The 20,539-nt window shown below is 42.6% G+C and overlaps 1 protein-coding gene across 1 annotated transcript in view; it reads right to left on the reverse strand.

The window, feature by feature from the left end:
- Nucleotides 1-20,539, reverse strand: part of vipr1b (vasoactive intestinal peptide receptor 1b) — a 165,827-nt gene that overhangs the window by 133,133 nt on the left and 12,155 nt on the right. Inside the window, exon 3 of the mRNA XM_045710828.1 lies at nt 999-1,118. Within this exon, the coding sequence (XP_045566784.1) occupies nt 999-1,118 (120 nt within the window). The remainder of the gene's footprint in view (nt 1-998; nt 1,119-20,539) is intronic.

Genomic DNA, 20,539 nt, shown 5'->3' on the forward strand with positions numbered 1-20,539 from the left:
CATTTGAATTTACCACTAGTGGACTCCAATCAAGTTGAAGAAACATCTCAAGGATCATCAATGGAAACAGGATGCACCTGAGCTCAATTTCGAGTCTCGTAGCAAAGGGTCTCAATGCTTATGTAAATAAGGTATTTCTGTTTTTTATTTTTAATACATTTGCAAACATTTCTAAAAAACTGTTTTTGCTTTGTCATTACGGGGTATTGTGTGTAGATTGCTGAGGATTTGTATTTATTTAATACATTTTAGAATAAGGCTGTAACATAACAAAATGTGGAAAAAGTCAAGGGGTCTGAATACTTTCCGAAGGCACTGCATATTCTCTATTCTGTATTCTCTGTATATTCTGTATTATATATTCTGTGTATTATGTATATTCTGTATATTATTTATTATATATGCTGTATATTCTGTATTCTGTGTTCTCTGTATTCTGTATATTATATTTAGTATACATTCTGTGTATTATGTGTATTCTGTATTCTATATTCTGTATTCTCTGTATTCTGTATATTGTTTATTATATAGTCTGTATATTCTGTATTCTATATTCTGTATTCTATATTCTGTATTCTATATTCTGTATTCTATATTCTCTGTATTCTGTATTCTGTATATTCTGTTTTATATATTCTATATTATGTATACTGTGTATTCTGTATTCTGTATATTGTTTATTATATAGTCTGTATATTCTGTATTCTATATTCTGTATTCTATATTCTGTATTCTATATTCTGTATTCTATATTCTGTATTCTATATTCTCTGTATTCTGTATTCTGTATATTCTGTTTTATATATTCTATATTATGTATACTGTGTATTCTGTATTCTGTATATTCTTTATTATTTCTATGATGGATTCTGTACTCTGTAGATATATGTATATTCTGTATTCTATATATTCATTATGATATATTCTGTATTATGTATTGTATAATAAGTAATGTTTACCTTTATATTTGACTATATGGTGGGAGAAGTAATATTTACCTTTATGTTTGACTATATGGTCAGAGAAGTAACTGAAGTACTTAGGACACTTGATGGTGATGACCTCTCCCACCCTGGCAGACGGCCAACAAGCGATGATATCCCACATCCCTTGACAACCTGCCCAGAGAAAGAGAGACATGAAAATTAGGATTACTGTGTGTATATATATATATATATATATATATATATATATATATATACATATACAAACACACACACACACACAAGCCTGTTTGTCCATGGTGTCTGGAGCCAGATGAGAATATTCACAACACAGAGAGAGTTATCCTGGCACCTCTAACACATGCTCTCAGACAACAAACGTTTGGACACACCGACTCATTCAAGTATTTTTCTTTACTTTGACTATTTTCTACATTGTAGAATAATACTTGTAGAATAATAGTGAATACATTAAAACTACGAAATAACGCATATGAAATCATGTAGTAACCAAAAACAAATCCAAATCCATTTTATATTTGAGATTCTTCAAAGAGGTCACCCTTTGCCTTGATGACAGCTTTGGGTTAGGGTGGGTCTACACGCTTGGCATTCTGTTCACCAGGAACGCTTTTCCAACAGTCTTGAAATCCCACATAGGCTGCGCACTTGTTGGCTGCTTTTCCTTCACTCTGTGGTCCAACTCATCCCAAACCATCTCAATTGGGTTGAGGTTGGGTGATTGTGGAGGCCAGGTCATCTGATGCAGCACTCCATCACTCTCCTTCTTGGTCAAATAGCCCTTACACAGCCTGGAGGTGTGTTGGGTCATTGTCCTGTTGAAAAACAAAGGATAGTCCCACTAAGAGCAAACCAGATGGGATGGCGTATAGCTGCAGAATGCTGTGGTAACCATGTTGGTTAAGTGTGCCTTGAATTCTAAATAAATCACTGACAGTGTCACCAGCAAAGCACCCCCACACCATAACACCACCTCCTCCATGCTTCACCGTGGGAACCACACATGCAGAAAGCATCCGTTCACCTACTCTGCATCTCACAAAGACACACTGGTTGGATCCAAAAATGTCAAATGTGGACTCATCAGACCAAAGGACAGATTTCCACTGGTCTAATGTCCATTGCTCGTGTTTCTTGGCCCAAGCAAGTCTCTTCTTATTTTTGGTGTCCTTTAGTAGTGGTTTCTTTGCAGCAATTTGACCATGAAGGCCGATTCACGCAGTCTCCTCTGAACAGTTGATGTTGAGATGTGTCTGTTACTTGAACTCTGTGAAGCATTTATTTGGGCTGCAATTTCTGAGGCTGGTAACTCTAATGAACGTATCCTCTGCAGCAGAGGTAACTCTGGGTCTTCCTTTCCTGTGCCGGTCCTCACGTGAGCCAGTTTCATCACAGCGCTTGATGGTTTTTGCGACTGCACTTGAAGAAACTTTCAAAGTTCTTGACATTTTCAGGATTGACTGACCTTCATGTCTTAAAGTAATGATGGACTGTCATTTCTTTGCTTATTTGAGCTGCTCATGCCATAATATGGTCTTGGTCTTTTCCCAAATAGGGCTATCTTCTGTATATAGAGATATATCATAGAGATAGAGATATGGAGCGATACCATAGAATAGAGATATAGAGAGATAAAATATAGATATAACATAGAGATATGGCTTTCACTTCAGCAGTAATAAATTCCTGAACTTCTTTGAGGAAAAGATCATGATCATTAGAAAGCAAATTACAGACTCCTCTTTAAATCTGCGTATTTCTCCAAAGCTCAGTTGTCCTGAGTCTGCACAACTCTGCCAGGACCGAGGATCAAGGGAGACACTAAAGTGTTTTAGTACTATATCTCTTGACACAATGATGAAATTAATCATAGCCTCTAAACCTTCAAGCTGCATACTGGACCCTATTCCAACTAAACTACTGAAAGAGCTGCTTCCTGTGCTTGGCCCTCCTATGTTGAACATAATAAACGACTCTCTATCCACCACATGTGTACCAAACTCACTAAAAGTGGCAGTAATAAAGCCTCAATTGAAAAAGACAAACCTTGACCCAGAAAATATAAAAAACTAAATTGGCCGATATCGAATCTCCCGTTCCTCTCAAAAATCTTAGAAAAAGCTGTTGCACAGCAACAAAATGCTTCAGTCTGGTTTTAGACCCCATCATAGCACTGATACTGTACTTGTGAAGGTGGTAAATAACCTTTTAATGACGTCAGACCGAGGCTCTGCATCTGTCCTCGTGCTCCTTGATCTTAGTGCTGCTTTTGATACCATCGGCCACCACATTCTTTTGGAGAGATTGGAAACCCAAATTGGTCTACATGGACAAGTTCTGGTCTGGTTTAGATCTTATCTGTCGGAAAGATATCAGTTTGTCTCTGTGAATGGTTTGTCCTCTGACAAATCAACTGTAAATTTCGGTGTTCCTCAAGGTTCCGTTTAGGACCACTATTATTTTCACTATGTATTTTACCTCTTGGTGATGTCATTCGAAAATATAATGTTAACTTTCACTGCTATGTGGATGACACACAGCTGTACATTTCAATGAAACATGGTGAAGCCCCAAAATTGCCCTCGCTGGAAGCCTGTGTCTCAGACATAAAGAAGTGGATGGCTGCAAACGTTCTACTTTTAAACTCGGACAAAACAGAGATGCTTGTTCTAGGTCCCAAGAAACAAAGAGATCTTCTGTTGAATCTGACAATTAATCTGGATGGTTGTACAGTCGTCTCAAATAAAACTGTGAAGGACCTTGGCGTTACTCTGGACCCTGATCTCTCTTTTGACGAACATATCAAGACTGTTTCAAGGACAGCTTTTTTCCATTTACGTAACATTGCAAAAATCAGAAATGTTCTGTCCAAAAATGATGCAGAAAAATGTATCCATGCTTTTGTTACTTCTAGGTTAGACTACTGCAATGCTCTACTTTCCGGCTACCCGGATAAAGCACTAAATAAACGTCAGTTAGTGCTAAATACGGCTGCTAGAATCCTGACTAGAACCCAAAAATTTGATCATATTACTCCAGTGCTAGCCTCTCTACACTGGCTTCCTGTTAAGGCAAGGGCTGATTTCAGGTTTTACTGCTAACCTACAAAGCATTACATGGGCTTGCTACTACCCATCTTTCCGATTTGGTCCTGCCGTACATACCTACACGTACGCTACGGTCACAAGACGCAGGCCTCCTAATTGTCCCTAGAATTTCTAAGCAAACAGCTGGAGGTAGGGCTTTCTCCTATAGAGCTCCATTTTTATGGAATGGTCTACCTACCCATGTGAGAGACACAGACTCGGTCTCAACCTATAAGTCTTTATTGAAGACTCATCTCTTCAGTAGGTCCTATGATTGAGTGTAGTTTGGCCCAGGAGTGTGAAGGTGAACGGAAAGGCACTGGAGCAACGAACCACCCTTGCTGTCTCTGCCTGGCCGGTTCCCCCTCTTTCCACTGGGATTCTCTGCCTCTGACCCTATTACAGGGGCTGAGTCACTGGCTTACTGGTGCTTTTCCATGCCGTCCCTAGGAGGGGTGCGTCACTTGAGTGGGTTGAGTCACTGACGTGGTCTTCCTGTCTGGGTTGGCGCCCCCGCTTGGGTTGTGCCGTGGCGGAGATCTTTGTGGGCTATACTCGGCTTTGTCTCAGGATGGTAAGTTGGTGGTTGAAGATATCCCTCAGGTGGTGTGGGGGCTGTGCTTTGGCAAAGTGGGTGGGGTTATATCCTGCCTGTTTGACCCTGTCCGGGGGTATCATCGGATGGGGCCAAAGTGTCTCCTGACCCCTCCTGTCTCAGCCTCCAGTATTTATGCTGCAGTAGTTTGTGTCGGGGGGCTAGGGTCAGTCTGTTATATCTGGAGTATTTCTCCTGTCTTATCAGGTGAACTGTGTTAATTTAAACATGCTCTCTCTAATTCTCTCTTTCTCTCTTTCTTTCTTTGTCTCTCTCAGAGGACCTGAGCCCTAGGACCATGCCTCAGGACTACCTGGCATGATGACTCCTTGCTGTCCCCAGTCCACCTGGCCGTGCTGCTGCTCCAGTTTCAACTGTTCTGCCTGCGGGCTATGGAACCCTGACCTGTTCATTGTGATTACTATTATTTGACCATGCTGGTCATTTATGAACATTTGAACATCTTGGCCATGTTCTGTTATAATCTCCACCCGGCACAGCCAGAAGAGGACTGGCCACCCCTCATTGCCTGGTTCCTCTCTAGGTTTCTTCCTAAGTTTGGGCCTTTCTAGGGAGTTTTTCCTAGCAAAGGTGATTCTACACCTGCATTGCTTGCTGTTTGGGGTTTTAGGCTGGGTTTCTGTATAGCACTTTGTGACATCTGCTGATGTAAGAAGGGCTATATAAATACATTTGATTTGATTTGGTTTAGATATAGAGAGATACCATAGAGATAGAGATATAGTGAGATACCACAGAGATAGAGAGATACCATCAAGATAGAGATATAGAGAGAAACCATAGAGATAGAGATATAGCGAGATACCACTGAGATATAGAGCGATATAATAGAGAAATAGAAATAGAGAGATACCATAGAGATGGAAACATAGACAAATACCATGGAGATAGAGATAAAATAGAGATAGAGATATAGAGAGATAACATAAAAATATAGATACCAAAGAGATAGAGATATAGAGAGATAATATAGAGACAGAGATAACATAGAGATAGAGAGATGCAATAGAGATAGAGTTATAGAGAGATAATATAGAGATATAGAGAGATACCGAAGATTTGGAGATATAGATAAAAACCATAGTGATAGAGAGATTCCATTGAGATATAGAGAGATACTATAGATATATAGAGAGATACCATAGAAATATAGAGAGATACCATAGAGATATAGAGATACCGTAGAGATATAGAGATACAGATAAATACAATAGAGATATAGAGAGATTTTATTGAGATATAGAGATATACCATAGAGATATATAGATATAGAAAGATACCATAGAGATATATAGATATAGAAAGATACTATAGAGATATAGAAAGATACTATAGAGATATACAGAGATACCAAAGAGATATACAGAGATACCATAGAGATATAGAAAGATACTATAGAGATATACAGAGATACCAAAGAGATAAAGAGAAATATGATACGTGAGATGTGGGAAAAGCAACAGAACAACACATTGTCTACACTAGTGGGATTCAACTCTGACCCTACGATGTCTACTGTAGATGTTTGGGTTGGTTTTTCTGTAGGGGTTAGGGTGGGTCTACTGTAGGGGTTAGGGTGGGTCTACTGTAGAGGTTAGGGTGGGTCTACTGTAGGGGTTAGGGTGGGTCTACTGTAGAGATTAGGGTGGGTCTACTGTAGGGGTTAGGTTGGGTCTACTGTAGGGGTTAGGGTGGGTCTACTGTAGAGGTTAGGGTGGGTCTACTGTAGAGGTTAGGGTGGGTCTACTGTAGGGGTTAGGGTGGGTCTACTGTAGGGGTTAGGGTGGGTCTACTGTAGAGATTAGGGTGGGTCTACTGTAGGGGTTAGGGTGGGTCTACTGTAGAGGTTAGGGTGGGTCTACTGTAGAGGTTAGGGTGGGTCTACTGTAGGGGTTAGGGTGGGTCTACTGTAGAGGTTAGGGTGGGTCTACTGTAGAGGTTAGGGTGGGTCTACTGTAGGGGTTAGGGTGGGTCTACTGTAGAGGTTAGGGTGGGTCTACTGTAAGGGTTAGGGTGGGTCTACTGTAGAGGTTAGGGTGGGTCTACTGTAGGGGTTAGGGTGGGTCTACTGTAGGGGTTAGGGTGGGTCTACTGTAGAGGTTAGGGTGGGTCTACTGTAGGGGTTAGGGTGGGTCTACTGTAGGGGTTAGGGTGGGTCTACTGTAGGGGTTAGGGTGGGTCTACTGTAGGGGTTAGGGTGGGTCTACTGTAGGGGTTAGGGTGGGTCTACTGTAGGGGTTAGGGTGGGTCTACTGTAGAGGTTAGGGTGGGTCTACTGTAGGGGTTAGGGTGGGTCTACTGTAGGGGTTAGGGTGGGTCTACTGTAGAGATTAGGGTGGGTCTACTGTAGGGGTTAGGGTGGGTCTACTGTAGAGGTTAGGGTGGGTCTACTGTAGAGGTTAGGGTGGGTCTACTGTAGGGGTTAGGGTGGGTCTACTGTAGAGGTTAGGGTGGGTCTACTGTAGAGGTTAGGGTGGGTCTACTGTAGGGGTTAGGGTGGGTCTACTGTAGAGGTTAGGGTGGGTCTACTGTAAGGGTTAGGGTGGGTCTACTGTAGAGGTTAGGGTGGGTCTACTGTAGAGGTTAGGGTGGGTCTACTGTAGGGGTTAGGGTGGGTCTACTGTAGGGGTTAGGGTGGGTCTACTGTAGGGGTTAGGGTGGTTCTACTGTAGAGGTTAGGGTGGGTCTACTGTAGGGGTTAGGGTGGGTCTACTGTAGGGGTTAGGGTGGGTCTACTGTAGAGGTTAGGGTGGGTCTACTGTAGAGGTTAGGGTGGGTCTACTGTAGGGGTTAGGGTGGGTCTACTGTAGAGGTTAGGGTGGGTCTACTTTAGAGGTTAGGGTGGGTCTACTGTAGGGGTTAGGGTGGGTCTACTGTAGGGGTTAGGGTGGGTCTACTTTAGGGGTTAGGGTGGGTCTACTGTAAGGTTTAGGGTGGGTCTACTGTAGGGGTTAGGGTGGGTCTACTGTAGAGGTTAGGGTGGGTCTACTGTAGGGGTTAGGGTGGGTCTACCGTAGGGGTTAGGGTGGGTCTACTGTAGGGGTTAGGGTGGGTCTACTGTAGAGGTTAGGGTGGGTCTACTGTAGGGGTTAGGGTGGGTCTACTGTAGAGGTTAGGGTGGGTCTACTGTAGAGGTTAGGGTGAGTCTACTGTAGAGGTTAGGGTGGGTCTACTGTAGGGGTTAGGGTGGGTCTACTGTAGGGGTTAGGGTGGGTCTACTGTAGAGGTTAGGGTGGGTCTACTGTAGAGGTTAGGGTGGGTCTACTGTAGGGGTTAGGGTGGGTCTACTGTAGGGGTTAGGGTGGGTCTACTGTAGGGGTTAGGGTGGGTCTACTGTAGAGGTTAGGGTGGGTCTACTGTAGAGGTTAGGGTGGGTCTACTGTAGAGGTTAGGGTGGGTCTACTGTAGAGGTTAGGGTGGGTCTACTGTAGGGGACATGGGTATAGTTGACAGATATGAAACAGACCAAACCATTATCAATTTCTATTGGTCCAAAGAAGATCGATGCAGGGGTGTGAATAGGCTCATCTGAACAACCTATTTTTGGCCCTGATGTTATTATGCAACTTGACTCTACATTGAACATTTCTGAAGGGAAGGTGACGTGGCAAATTAGACAACTGCAGGGCTCTACAGTTCAGAACCATGCTATTATATATGGAACCACTGAGTTTGACAGGTGTTGCTCCACCTCACAAAACAATATCCCATTAGCAAGGAAGCTATGGACACTACTACAGTAGTGATTAAAGATCGATGGGACATGGGTATGTTGAACAGGAAGCCACTACAGTAGTGAGTAAAGATCTATGGGACATGGGTATAGTTGAACAGGAAGCCATGTAAATCCAGCTACTCTGAAGCTTCCTCCAGATACCACTTTACTTGAACACGACTGTTGTGAGTTGGTTTTCGATCAGGTCTCTGATGGGTTTATAGAGTAATTCGCTGGAAAACCCTGAGTTTATCTTACACACAGCCGGTTCAAGCATTGTGGAGGGGTGGGTGTGAGGAAGGCAGGCTGGGCAGTTACTACAATGGACAATGTGATAGTGACAGGAAGGTTAGATTAGAGAAAAGCAGACATTTACTTTATGAGTGACACAAACTTAACTATTGCATACAACTCTCTAATGGGTAATACATCCCAACGGGGGGCAAGACGCAGTGCCAGGACAGAGGGGGATGGTAAACAAATATGTGACAGACATTGCAAGGTTGTCCATTTTGATGACAAAGCGGAGACTGGAGAATAAAGAACTGATTGATTAGCAATCGGGAGCCAATCTGGGGCGATGATCCGAACCTGATAAACTTCTATGTTGTATACAGCAGTCTTCATATTAAGGATATCTAGGTGAAATGACCAACGTTTCCCTGAAAGATCGGGACATGCTAACTTAGGGAAATCTATGAGAAATATCCATTTCTATTGAAACCAGGACATGTTCTTTCACTTTTTTTTGTTTCCTTCGTTACAGGTTATGAGAATCTATCGTCTGAGGCTGCACCAATCAATATCCCTCGATTCACAAGATCACCGGTGAAATGCAACCAGTTAGACGGAAGGAGAATTCCTCACTAATGGAAGAACATAATGTCTAATAGTTATCTATGGGACTGATACCAGAGCTGGTCATGTCTAATAGTTATCTATGGGACTGATACCAGAGCTGGTCATGTCTAATAGTTATCTATGGGACTGATACCAGAGCTGGTCATGTCTAATAGTTATCTATGGGACTGATACCAGAGCTGGTCATGTCTAATAGTTATCTATGGGACTGATACCAGAGCTGGTCATGTCTAATAGTTATCTATGGGACTGATACCAGAGCTGGTCATGTCTAATAGTTATCTATGGGACTGATACCAGTGGAAGAGCTGGTCACTTTCAAAGGACTTGGTGAATAGCTAATGTTTTTCATAATGTATATTTTTTTCATGTTTTTTATTGTTTTCTAAAAAGACATTGTAAGTATATTGATTTTTTAAATGTTCTAGGGGGGAGTGTAAGAATATGTCGAACATAAATACAAATCGCAGAGACAAGAGTACGAGAGGTCAAGAGTACGAGAGGTCAAGAGTACGAGAGGTCAAGAGGACGAGAGGTCAAGAGGACGAGAGTCAATAGAATACCAACGATCAATGGAAATTGTGTTTTTTCTGTAATAGGGTATTATTTATCAATGGTTCAGAGACATGGGAGGAACATGTCTTCTGAAATAGGATACTTGTTATTTGGCCATTGGCTAGTTTTATTGCAAGGAATTATAATTGGTCAAGCACAGGCTAGGGCTGAGTTATAAAACTACATGCTGTCCCTTTGTTCTGGGGAGGGAGAACCACTGGAGAGAATCACAGAGAGCATCACTGAGGACGAATAAACCTATTTTCCTCCCCCTGATTTGATTTCGGTCTGTGTTATTGAAGAGTAACATAAATTTGCCTACAACACTAACAATATGCATATACTTGCTTCAGGTCCTGAGCTACAGGCAGTTAGATTTGGATATATCATTTTAGGCGAAAATTGAGAAGAAAAAAAAAGAGTATGATCCTTATTAAACCTTCACAAAAGTTTTGAACAGGATATATTGCAGAAATTACCAACAAAAGCAAGTGCCTACCACACCCCAAAAAATGACAGAAACAGGTTAATGCTATTTATTTTACAACAGGCTTACTTATAGTGATCAAGTTCCTGAGGTTTAAGGACAAGGTAGCTGTTCTGGAAAGAGCCAAGAACTTGAGAGGAACGTATATCTTCCTCAACAAGGACTATCCTGAAATTGGGCGCCAGAAGAGGAAAGAACTGATCCCAGCCATTTACCAAATAGGGCTATTTTCTGTATACCTTGTCACAACACAACTGATTGGCTCAAGCACATTAACTTTTAACAAGGCACACCTGTTAATTGAAATGCATTCCAGGTGACTGCCTCATGAAGCTGGTTGAGAGAATGCCAAGAGTGTGCAAAGCTGTCATCATGGCAAAGGGTGGCTACTTTGAAGAATCTCAAATATAAAATATATTTTGATTTGTTTAACACTTTTTTGGTTACTACATGATTCCATATGTGTTATTTCATAGATTGCCAGTCTTCACTAGTATTCTACAATGTAGAAAATAGTAAAACAAATCAAGAAAAACCCTTGAATGAGTAGGTGTGTCAACACTTTTGACTGGTACTGTATATCTTCCTCAACGAGGACCATCCTGAAGCTATGTGCCAGAAGAGGAAAGAACTAATCCCAGCCATGAAAGCTGCCAGAGCGCGTGGGGACATTTCTTACATCTGCTATGACAGGCTCATTGTCCACCATCCCTCCCAGAAGCCTGGAAGGGATGAGAGAGCCAAGCCTATGGGTTTGTAGCTTCAACCCTGCAGCCCACACACACACACACACCAATTCATTAATGGACTGCTGAATGTATAGTTTTTCTCTTTCTTTTCCATATTATGTCTCTCTGATCAGCTACCCAGGAAAGGGCTGAAAATAGCCCATATTCATATATGTAGCCTTAGAAATAAGGATCATGAAATTAATAACTTGCTAACATCAGATAACATTCATATATTAGCCATTTCTGAGACTAACATAGATCATTCATTTCATGATACAGCAGTAGCAGTAGCAGTAGCAATAAAAGGATATAACATCTGTAGAAGAGACAGGAATGCTTATGGGGGAGGTGTTGCTGTATATATTCAGAGCCATATCCCTGTAATGCCTAGAGAAGATCTCATGTCAAGTGTTATTGAAGTGTTGTGGTTGCAGGTTCACTTGGCACATCTAAAGCCTTTTCTTTTGGGGTGTTGCTATAGGCCACAGAGTGCTAACAGTGTCGTGTTATAATGCTTGTATTGCATTATAATGTTTGTTTTATTCGACAGAATAGAGTATTCTGTTAACTATTGTGTGTGTTCTACTGAGGATGGGCCTCTATGAGATAGCACTGACAGAGGAGATTTACGATGTCTTTGGGTGATAAAACCTAAAGAGCATTCCAGATAACATGAGGTAATGTTTCTGTTCTATACCGTACCAGGGAGAGACGGGTCCAGTCTGGAGTAGGAGGACCAGACACTGGTCTGTTCTATACCGTACCAGGGAGAGACGGGTCCAGTTTGGAGTAGGAGGACCAGACACTGGTCTGTTCTATACCGTACCAGGGAGAGACGGGTCCAGTTTGGAGTAGGAGGACCAGACACTGGTCTGTTCTATACCGTACCAGGGAGAGACGGGTCCAGTTTGGAGTAGGAGGACCAGACACTGGTCTGTTCTATACCGTACCAGGGAGAGACGGGTCCAGTTTGGAGTAGGAGGACCAGACACTGGTCTGTTCTATACCGTACCAGGGAGAGACGGGTCCAGTTTGGAGTAGGAGGACCAGACACTGGTCTGTTCTATACCGTACCAGGGAGAGACGGGTCCAGTTTGGAGTAGGAGGACCAGACACTGGTCTGTTCTATACCGTACCAGGGAGAGACGGATCCAGTTTGGAGTAGGAGGACCAGACACTGGTCTGTTCTATACCGTACCAGGGAGAGACGGGTCCAGTTTGGAGTAGGAGGACCAGACACTGGTCTGTTCTATACCGTACCAGGGAGAGACGGGTCCAGTTTGGAGTAGGAGGACCAGACACTGGTCTGTTCTATACCGTACCAGGGAGAGACGGGTCCAGTCTGGAGTAGGAGGACCAGACACTGGTCTGTTCTATACCGTACCAGGGAGAGACGGGTCCAGTCTGGAGTAGGAGGACCAGACACTGGTCTGTTCTATACCGTACCAGGGAGAGACGGGTCCAGTTTGGAGTAGGAGGACCAGACACTGGTCTGTTCTATACCGTACCAGGGAGAGACGGGTCCAGTTTGGAGTAGGAGGACCAGACACTGGTCTGTTCTATACCGTACCAGGGAGAGACGGGTCCAGTTTGGAGTAGGAGGACCAGACACTGGTCTGTTCTATACCGTACCAGGGAGAGACGGGTCCAGTTTGGAGTAGGAGGACCAGACACTGGTCTGTTCTATACCGTACCAGGGAGAGACGGGTCCAGTTTGGAGTAGGAGGACCAGACACTGGTCTGTTCTATACCGTACCAGGGAGAGACGGGTCCAGTTTGGAGTAGGAGGACCAGACACTGGTCTGTTCTATACCGTACCAGGGAGGGACGGGTCCAGTCTGGAGTAGGAGGACCAGACACTGGTCTGTTCTATACCGTACCAGGGAGAGACGGGTCCAGTTTGGAGTAGGAGGACCAGACACTGGTCTGTTCTATACCGTACCAGGGAGAGACGGGTCCAGTTTGGAGTAGGAGGACCAGACACTGGTCTGTTCTATACCGTACCAGGGAGAGACGGGTCCAGTTTGGAGGAGGAGGACCAGACACTGGTCTATACAATGAAAACTGTTGACACAGCAGTTGCTGTCTGCTATGTTTTATAGATATCTTTCATACATAACTTAACCTTGGGACCCATTCTATGTATCTGTTGTTCGTCATGTACATTGAGAGGGGTGTATCTTGGCTATAAAAGATCTTTGTACTTTTGTGTTGTCACTTTCAATGGTTCATTAGAGATAGCGCATCATTGAAGGTCAAGTGCTTTTGCAAAAGCATCTAAATTATTAAAGATGTTGTTTACGTATAACTCTGACTGGTGTGTCAAGTTTGTAACTCTCCTCATTTGGTAATCCAGAAATTAGCCACCACAACAGTCAGTATCTAAATAATATGTGTGAAATGCTTGATAGTGTATGTGATGTAAACAGAGAGGTATCCTTTCTTGGGGACCTGAATATTGACTGGTTTTCATCAAGTTGTCCACTCAAGAGGAAGCTTCTCACTGTAACCAGTGCCTGTAATCTGGTTCAGGTTATTAATCAACCTACCAGAGTGTTTACAAACACTACAGGAACAAGATCATCCACATGTATCAATCACATTTTTACTAATACAGTAGAACTTTGTTCTAAAGCTGTATCTGTACCCATTGGATGCAATGATCGAAATATAGTGGCTATATCCAGGAAAGCCAAAGTTCCAACAGCTGGGCCTAAAATAGTGTATAAGAGATCATACAATAGATTTAGCTGTGACTTGTATATGGATGATGTAAAAAATATTTGTTGGACTGATGTGATTAATGAGGAGCATCCAGACGCTGCTCTTGATGAATTTATTAAATTGCTTCTTCCAATTATTGATAAACATGCAGCTGTTAAGAAACTGACTGTTAGAACTGTTAAGGCTCCATGGATTGATGAGGAATTGAAAAACTGTATGTTTGAAAGAGATGATAAAAGGAATGATGGGAAAAAACTTTGGAGTACTGTAAATGAAATTATGAGCAGAAAGACAAATTCAACTCCACCTTTCATCCAATCAGATGGCTTATTCATCACAAAACCATTTGATGTTGCCAATTATTTTAATGATTACCTCATTGGAAAAGTTGGCAAACTTAGGCAGGAAATGCCAACAACGAACACTGAGCCATCATATTCATGCATAAAAAACAAATAATGAAAGAAAAGCATTGCAAGTATCTATCTAATAGAACTCAAAGGGTTTTCTTTAATGGAAGCTTCTCTAATGTCAAACATGTAAAGTGTGGTGTACCACAGGGCAGCTCTTTAGGCCCTCTACTCTTTTCCATTTTTACCAATGACCTGCCACTGGCATTAAACAAAGCATGTGTGTCCATGTATGCTGTTGATTCAACCATATACACATCAGCAACCACAGCTAATGAAGTCACTGAAACCCTTAACCTCTCTAGGCTAGGCGGGACGAATTCGTCCCACCTACGTAACAGCCACTGCCAGCCTGTGGCGCGATTTTCAAAACCTTAAAAATCCTATTACTTCAATTTCTCAAACATATGACTATTTTACAGCCATTTAAAGACAAGACTCTCGTTAATCTAACCACACTGTCCGATTTCAAAAAGGCTTTACAACGAAAGCAAAACATTAGATTATGTCAGCAGAGTACCAAGCCAGAAATAATCAGACACCCATTTTTCAAGCCAGCATATAATGTCACCAAAACCCAGAAGACAGCTAAATGCAGCACTCACCTTTGATGATCTTCATCAGATGACAACCCTAGGACATTATGTTATACAATACATGCATGTTTTGTTCAATCAAGTTCATATTTATATCAAAAACCAGCTTTTTACATTAGCATGTGACGTTCAGAACTAGCATACTGCCGGGGAATTCGCTAACATTTTACTAAATTACTCACGATAAACGTTCACAAAAAGCATAACAATTATTTTAAGAATTATAGATACAGACCTCCTCTATGCACTCGATATGTCCGATTTTAAAATAGCTTTTTGGTGAAAGCACATTTTGCAATATTCTAAGTACATAGCCCAGGCATCACGGGCTCGCTATTTAGACACCCGGCAAGTTTAGCACTCACCATAATCATATTTACTATTATAAAAGTTTGATTACCTTTTGTTGTCTTCGTCAGAATGCACACCCAGGACTGCTACTTCAATAACAAATGTTGGTTTGGTCCAAAATAATCCATCGTTATATCCGAATAGCGGCGTTTTGTTCGTGCGTTCCAGACACTATCCGAAATAGTAAAGAAGTGTCGCGCGCATGGCGCAATTCGTGACAATAAAATTCTAAGTATTCCATTACCGTACTTCGAAGCATGTCAACCGCTGTTTAAAATCAATTTTTACGACATTTTTCTCGTAGAAAAGCGATAATATTCCGACAGGGAATCTCCTTTTCGGCAAACAGAGGAAAAAATCCCAAAGGCGGGGGCGGTCGGGGTCACGCGCATAAGCCCAGTGTCCCTTGATCGGCCACTTGAGAAAGGCGATAATGTGTTTCAAAGGAATCTCTCAGGTTTTGACCTGCCATTTGAGTTCTGTTATACTCACAGACACCATTCAAACAGTTTTAGAAAATTTAGGGTGTTTTCTATCCATATGTAATAAGTATATGCATATTCTAGTTACTGGGTAGGAGTGGTAACCAGATTAAATCGGGTATGTTTTTTATCCAGCCGTGTCAATACTGCCCCCTATCCTAAACAGGTTAACAAAGAGTTGCAGTCTGTTTTGGAATGGGTGGCCAGTAATAAACTGGTCCTGAACATCTCTAAAACTAAGAGCATTGTATTTGGTACAAATCATTCCTTAAGTTCTTGACCTCAGCTGAATCTGGTAATAAATGGTGTAGCTGTTGAACGAGTTGAGGAGACTAAATTACTTGGCGTTACCTTAGATTAAAATCCCCTTGGAGGCTTTTCACTATAGGCGTACTCTTTCTCCTCTAACTTTTACTGCGATTAAAAAGGCCTCCATCTTCACAATCAACAGTAGCCAAGGCCAAGGCTCATCTCTCCTCAGCAGCAGGTGAGGAGTGAGAGAATGGTGCTGAAGTGCGAATTCGCGGTGTAGGCTATGATAGACAGTCTCTGCTGGACAATTTGGCCTGTTACAATTTTATTTATAGGCCAAATACCGGCAATTACCAACTAAGGCAAACCCTGGAGCATTTTCCATCAAATTGACTTATTGCTGATAAAAGTCCTGTTGAGGTTAAATTCCCATGTACCAAATAAAAATCTAAGTTAAATTGGTTTCCATGGCATTTTCAACTCTAGGCCTACTGATGGTTTTATCACAAAGAATGTTGTGTAGGTATATTTAATGTGCCCACTCTGTTATTGGCACTTGCGCTCTAGCCAACAGATGTCAGATACAGTGCAGGTATAGCCTACTACTGTCACGCCCTGATCTGTTTCACCTGTCCTTGTGATTGTCTCCACCCCCTCCAGGTGTCGCTGATTTTCCCCAGTGTATTTATCCCTGTGTTTCCTGTCTCTCTCTGTGCCAGTTCGTCTTGTTCGTTTTTCCAAGTCAACCAGTGTTTTTCCCGTTCTCCTGCTTTTGCTATTCTCCTTTTTCTAGTCCTCCTGGTTTTGACCCTTGCCTGTTTCTGGACTCTGTACCCACCTGCCTGACCATTCTGCCTGCCTTGAACACGAGCCTGTCTGCCACTCTGTACCTCCGGATCTGGTTTTGACCTTTTGCTTGTCCACGACCATTCTCTTGCCTACTCCTTTTGGATTATTAAACATCTAAGACTCCAACCATCTGCCTCCTGTGTCTGCATCTGGGTCTCACCTTGTGTCATGATAACTACATGATGAGGTTAGTATGTACAAAAGCGTGAGATTATTGTTATTTGTCAAATGGAAGCCAAGCATGGATCATCATGTCACCAGAATCAGACCCTCACCATTTATTGGAAAGGAGCCTCAAGATCATCACTGTGTACTTTCACAACCCTGTGAGGTTCATCATAACTCATCTGTAGCCTAATAAACTGCATGCTTTCCCAAGATGTGGTGCCATTTTGTTATCGGACATGTAGGCTACTTGACTCACATTGAAAGGTTGGATGTAAACCTATTTAATGTCAAGATATTATGAGGATGCTGGAATTTACAAGACTTTTGAAGTTGTCTAATCAGATTAAAACATTGTGACTGGTTGTGATACATTTTAAAAGTGAAACTATAAATACTTAGGCTATGCTGAAGCGTTATGTTCTAGGTGTTCCGTTCGGATTGGCGATGAGGCAGAGCGCATGTTAAGCTTCCCTGAATAACGGCCTGCTGGGAGCATATGTGGCCACATTATTATAGGACGACTTGGGAGAATGAGGATCTGAGAGCGTTCAGAATCAGAAGTTAAAATAAAGCCAGACTACTACTGGGTCTTTCTAGACCTTATCAACTGTCCAGACTAGACCCACTACTGATCCTTATCAACTGTCCAGAGTAGACCCACTACTGATCCTTATAAACTGTCCAGAGTAGACCAACTACTGATCCTTATCAACTGTCCAGAGTAGACACACTACTGATCCTTATCAACTGTCCAGAGTAGACCCACTACTGATCCTTATAAACTGTCCAGAGTAGACACACTACTGATCCTTATAAACTGTCCAGAGTAGACCCACTACTGATCCTTATAAACTGTCCAGAGTAGACCCACTACTGATCCTTATAAACTGTCCAGAGTAGACCCACTACTGATCCTTATAAACTGTCCAGAGTAGACCCACTACTGATCCTTATCAACTGTCCAGAGTAGACCCACTACTGATCCTTATCAACTGTCCAGACTAGACCCACTACTGATCCTTATCAACTGTCCAGAGTAGCCCACTACTGATCCTTATCAACTGTCCAGAGTAGACCCACTACTGATCCTTATCAACTGTCCAGAGTAGACCCACTACTGATCCTTATAAACTGTCCAGAGTAGACCCACTACTGATCCTTATAAACTGTCCAGAGTAGACCCACTACTGATCCTTATAAACTGTCCAGAGTAGACACACTACTGATCCTTATAAACTGTCCAGAGTAGACACACTACTGATCCTTATAAACTGTCCAGAGTAGACCCACTACTGATCCTTATAAACTGTCCAGAGTAGACCCACTACTGATCCTTATAAACTGTCCAGAGTAGACCCACTACTGATCCTTATAAACTGTCCAGAGTAGACCCACTACTGATCCTTATCAACTGTCCAGAGTAGACCCACTACTGATACTTATAAACTGTCCAGAGTAGACCCACTACTGATCCTTATCAACTGTCCAGAGTAGACCCACTACTGATCCTTATAAACTGTCCAGAGTAGACCCACTACTGATCCTTATCAACTGTCCAGAGTAGACCCACTACTGATCCTTATCAACTGTCCAGAGTAGACCCACTACTGATCCTTATAAACTGTCCAGAGTAGACCCACTACTGATCCTTATAAACTGTCCAGAGTAGACCCACTACTGATCCTTATAAACTGTCCAGAGTAGACCCACTACTGATCCTTATAAACTGTCCAGAGTAGACCCACTACTGATCCTTATCAACTGTCCAGAGTAGACCCACTACTGATCCTTATAAACTGTCCAGACTAGACCCACTACTGATCCTTATCAACTGTCCAGAGTAGACCCACTACTGATCCTTATCAACTGTCCAGAGTAGACCCACTACTGATCCTTATCAACTGTCCAGAGTAGACCCACTACTGATCCTTATAAACTGTCCAGAGTAGACCCACTACTGATCCTTATCAACTGTCCAGAGTAGACCCACTACTGATCCTTATAAACTGTCCAGAGTAGACCCACTACTGATCCTTATCAACTGTCCAGAGTAGACCCACTACTGATCCTTATAAACTGTCCAGAGTAGACCCACTACTGATCCTTATCAACTGTCCAGAGTAGACCCACTACTGATCCTTATCAACTGTCCAGAGTAGACCCACTACTGATCCTTATAAACTGTCCAGAGTAGACCCACTACTGATCCTTATCAACTGTCCAGAGTAGACCCACTACTGATCCTTATAAACTGTCCAGAGTAGACCCACTACTGATCCTTATCAACTGTCCAGAGTAGACCCACTACTGATCCTTATCAACTGTCCAGAGTAGACCCACTACTGATCCTTATAAACTGTCCAGACTAGACCCACTACTGATCCTTATCAACTGTCCAGAGTAGACCCACTACTGATCCTTATCAACTGTCCAGAGTAGACCCACTACTGATCCTTATCAACTGTCCAGAGTAGACCCACTACTGATCCTTATCAACTGTCCAGAGTAGACCCACTACTGATCCTTATCAACTGTCCAGAGTAGACCCACTACTGATCCTTATAAACTGTCCAGAGTAGACCCACTACTGATCCTTATCAACTGTCCAGAGTAGACCCACTACTGATCCTTATAAACTGTCCAGACTAGACCCACTACTGATCCTTATAAACTGTCCAGAGTAGACCCACTACTGATCCTTATCAACTGTCCAGAGTAGACCCACTACTGATCCTTATCAACTGTCCAGAGTAGACCCACTACTGATCCTTATCAACTGTCCAGAGTAGACCCACTACTGATCCTTATCAACTGTCCAGAGTAGACCCACTACTGATCCTTATAAACTGTCCAGAGTAGACCCACTACTGATCCTTATCAACTGTCCAGAGTAGACACACTACTGATCCTTATAAACTGTCCAGAGTAGACCCACTACTGATCCTTATCAACTGTCCAGAGTAGACCCACTACTGATCCTTATCAACTGTCCAGAGTAGACCCACTACTGATCCTTATAAACTGTCCAGAGTAGACCCACTACTGATCCTTATCAACTGTCCAGAGTAGACCCACTACTGATCCTTATCAACTGTCCAGAGTAGACCCACTACTGATCCTTATCAACTGTCCAGAGTAGACCCACTACTGATCCTTATCAACTGTCCAGAGTAGACCCACTACTGATCCTTATAAACTGTCCAGAGTAGACCCACTACTGATCCTTATCAACTGTCCAGAGTAGACCCACTACTGATCCTTATAAACTGTCCAGAGTAGACCCACTACTGATCCTTATCAACTGTCCAGAGTAGACCCACTACTGATCCTTATCAACTGTCCAGAGTAGACCCACTACTGATCCTTATCAACTGTCCAGAGTAGACCCACTACTGATCCTTATCAACTGTCCAGAGTAGCCCACTACTGATCCTTATCAACTGTCCAGAGTAGACCCACTACTGATCCTTATCAACTGTCCAGAGTAGACCCACTACTGATCCTTATAAACTGTCCAGAGTAGACCCACTACTGATCCTTATAAACTGTCCAGAGTAGACCCACTACTGATCCTTATCAACTGTCCAGAGTAGACCCACTACTGATCCTTATAAACTGTCCAGAGTAGACCCACTACTGATCCTTATCAACTGTCCAGAGTAGACCCACTACTGATCCTTATCAACTGTCC

The sequence above is a fragment of the Salmo salar genome, chromosome ssa29 (genome assembly GCF_905237065.1).
Source record: "Salmo salar chromosome ssa29, Ssal_v3.1, whole genome shotgun sequence".
NCBI lineage: Eukaryota > Metazoa > Chordata > Actinopteri > Salmoniformes > Salmonidae > Salmo > Salmo salar.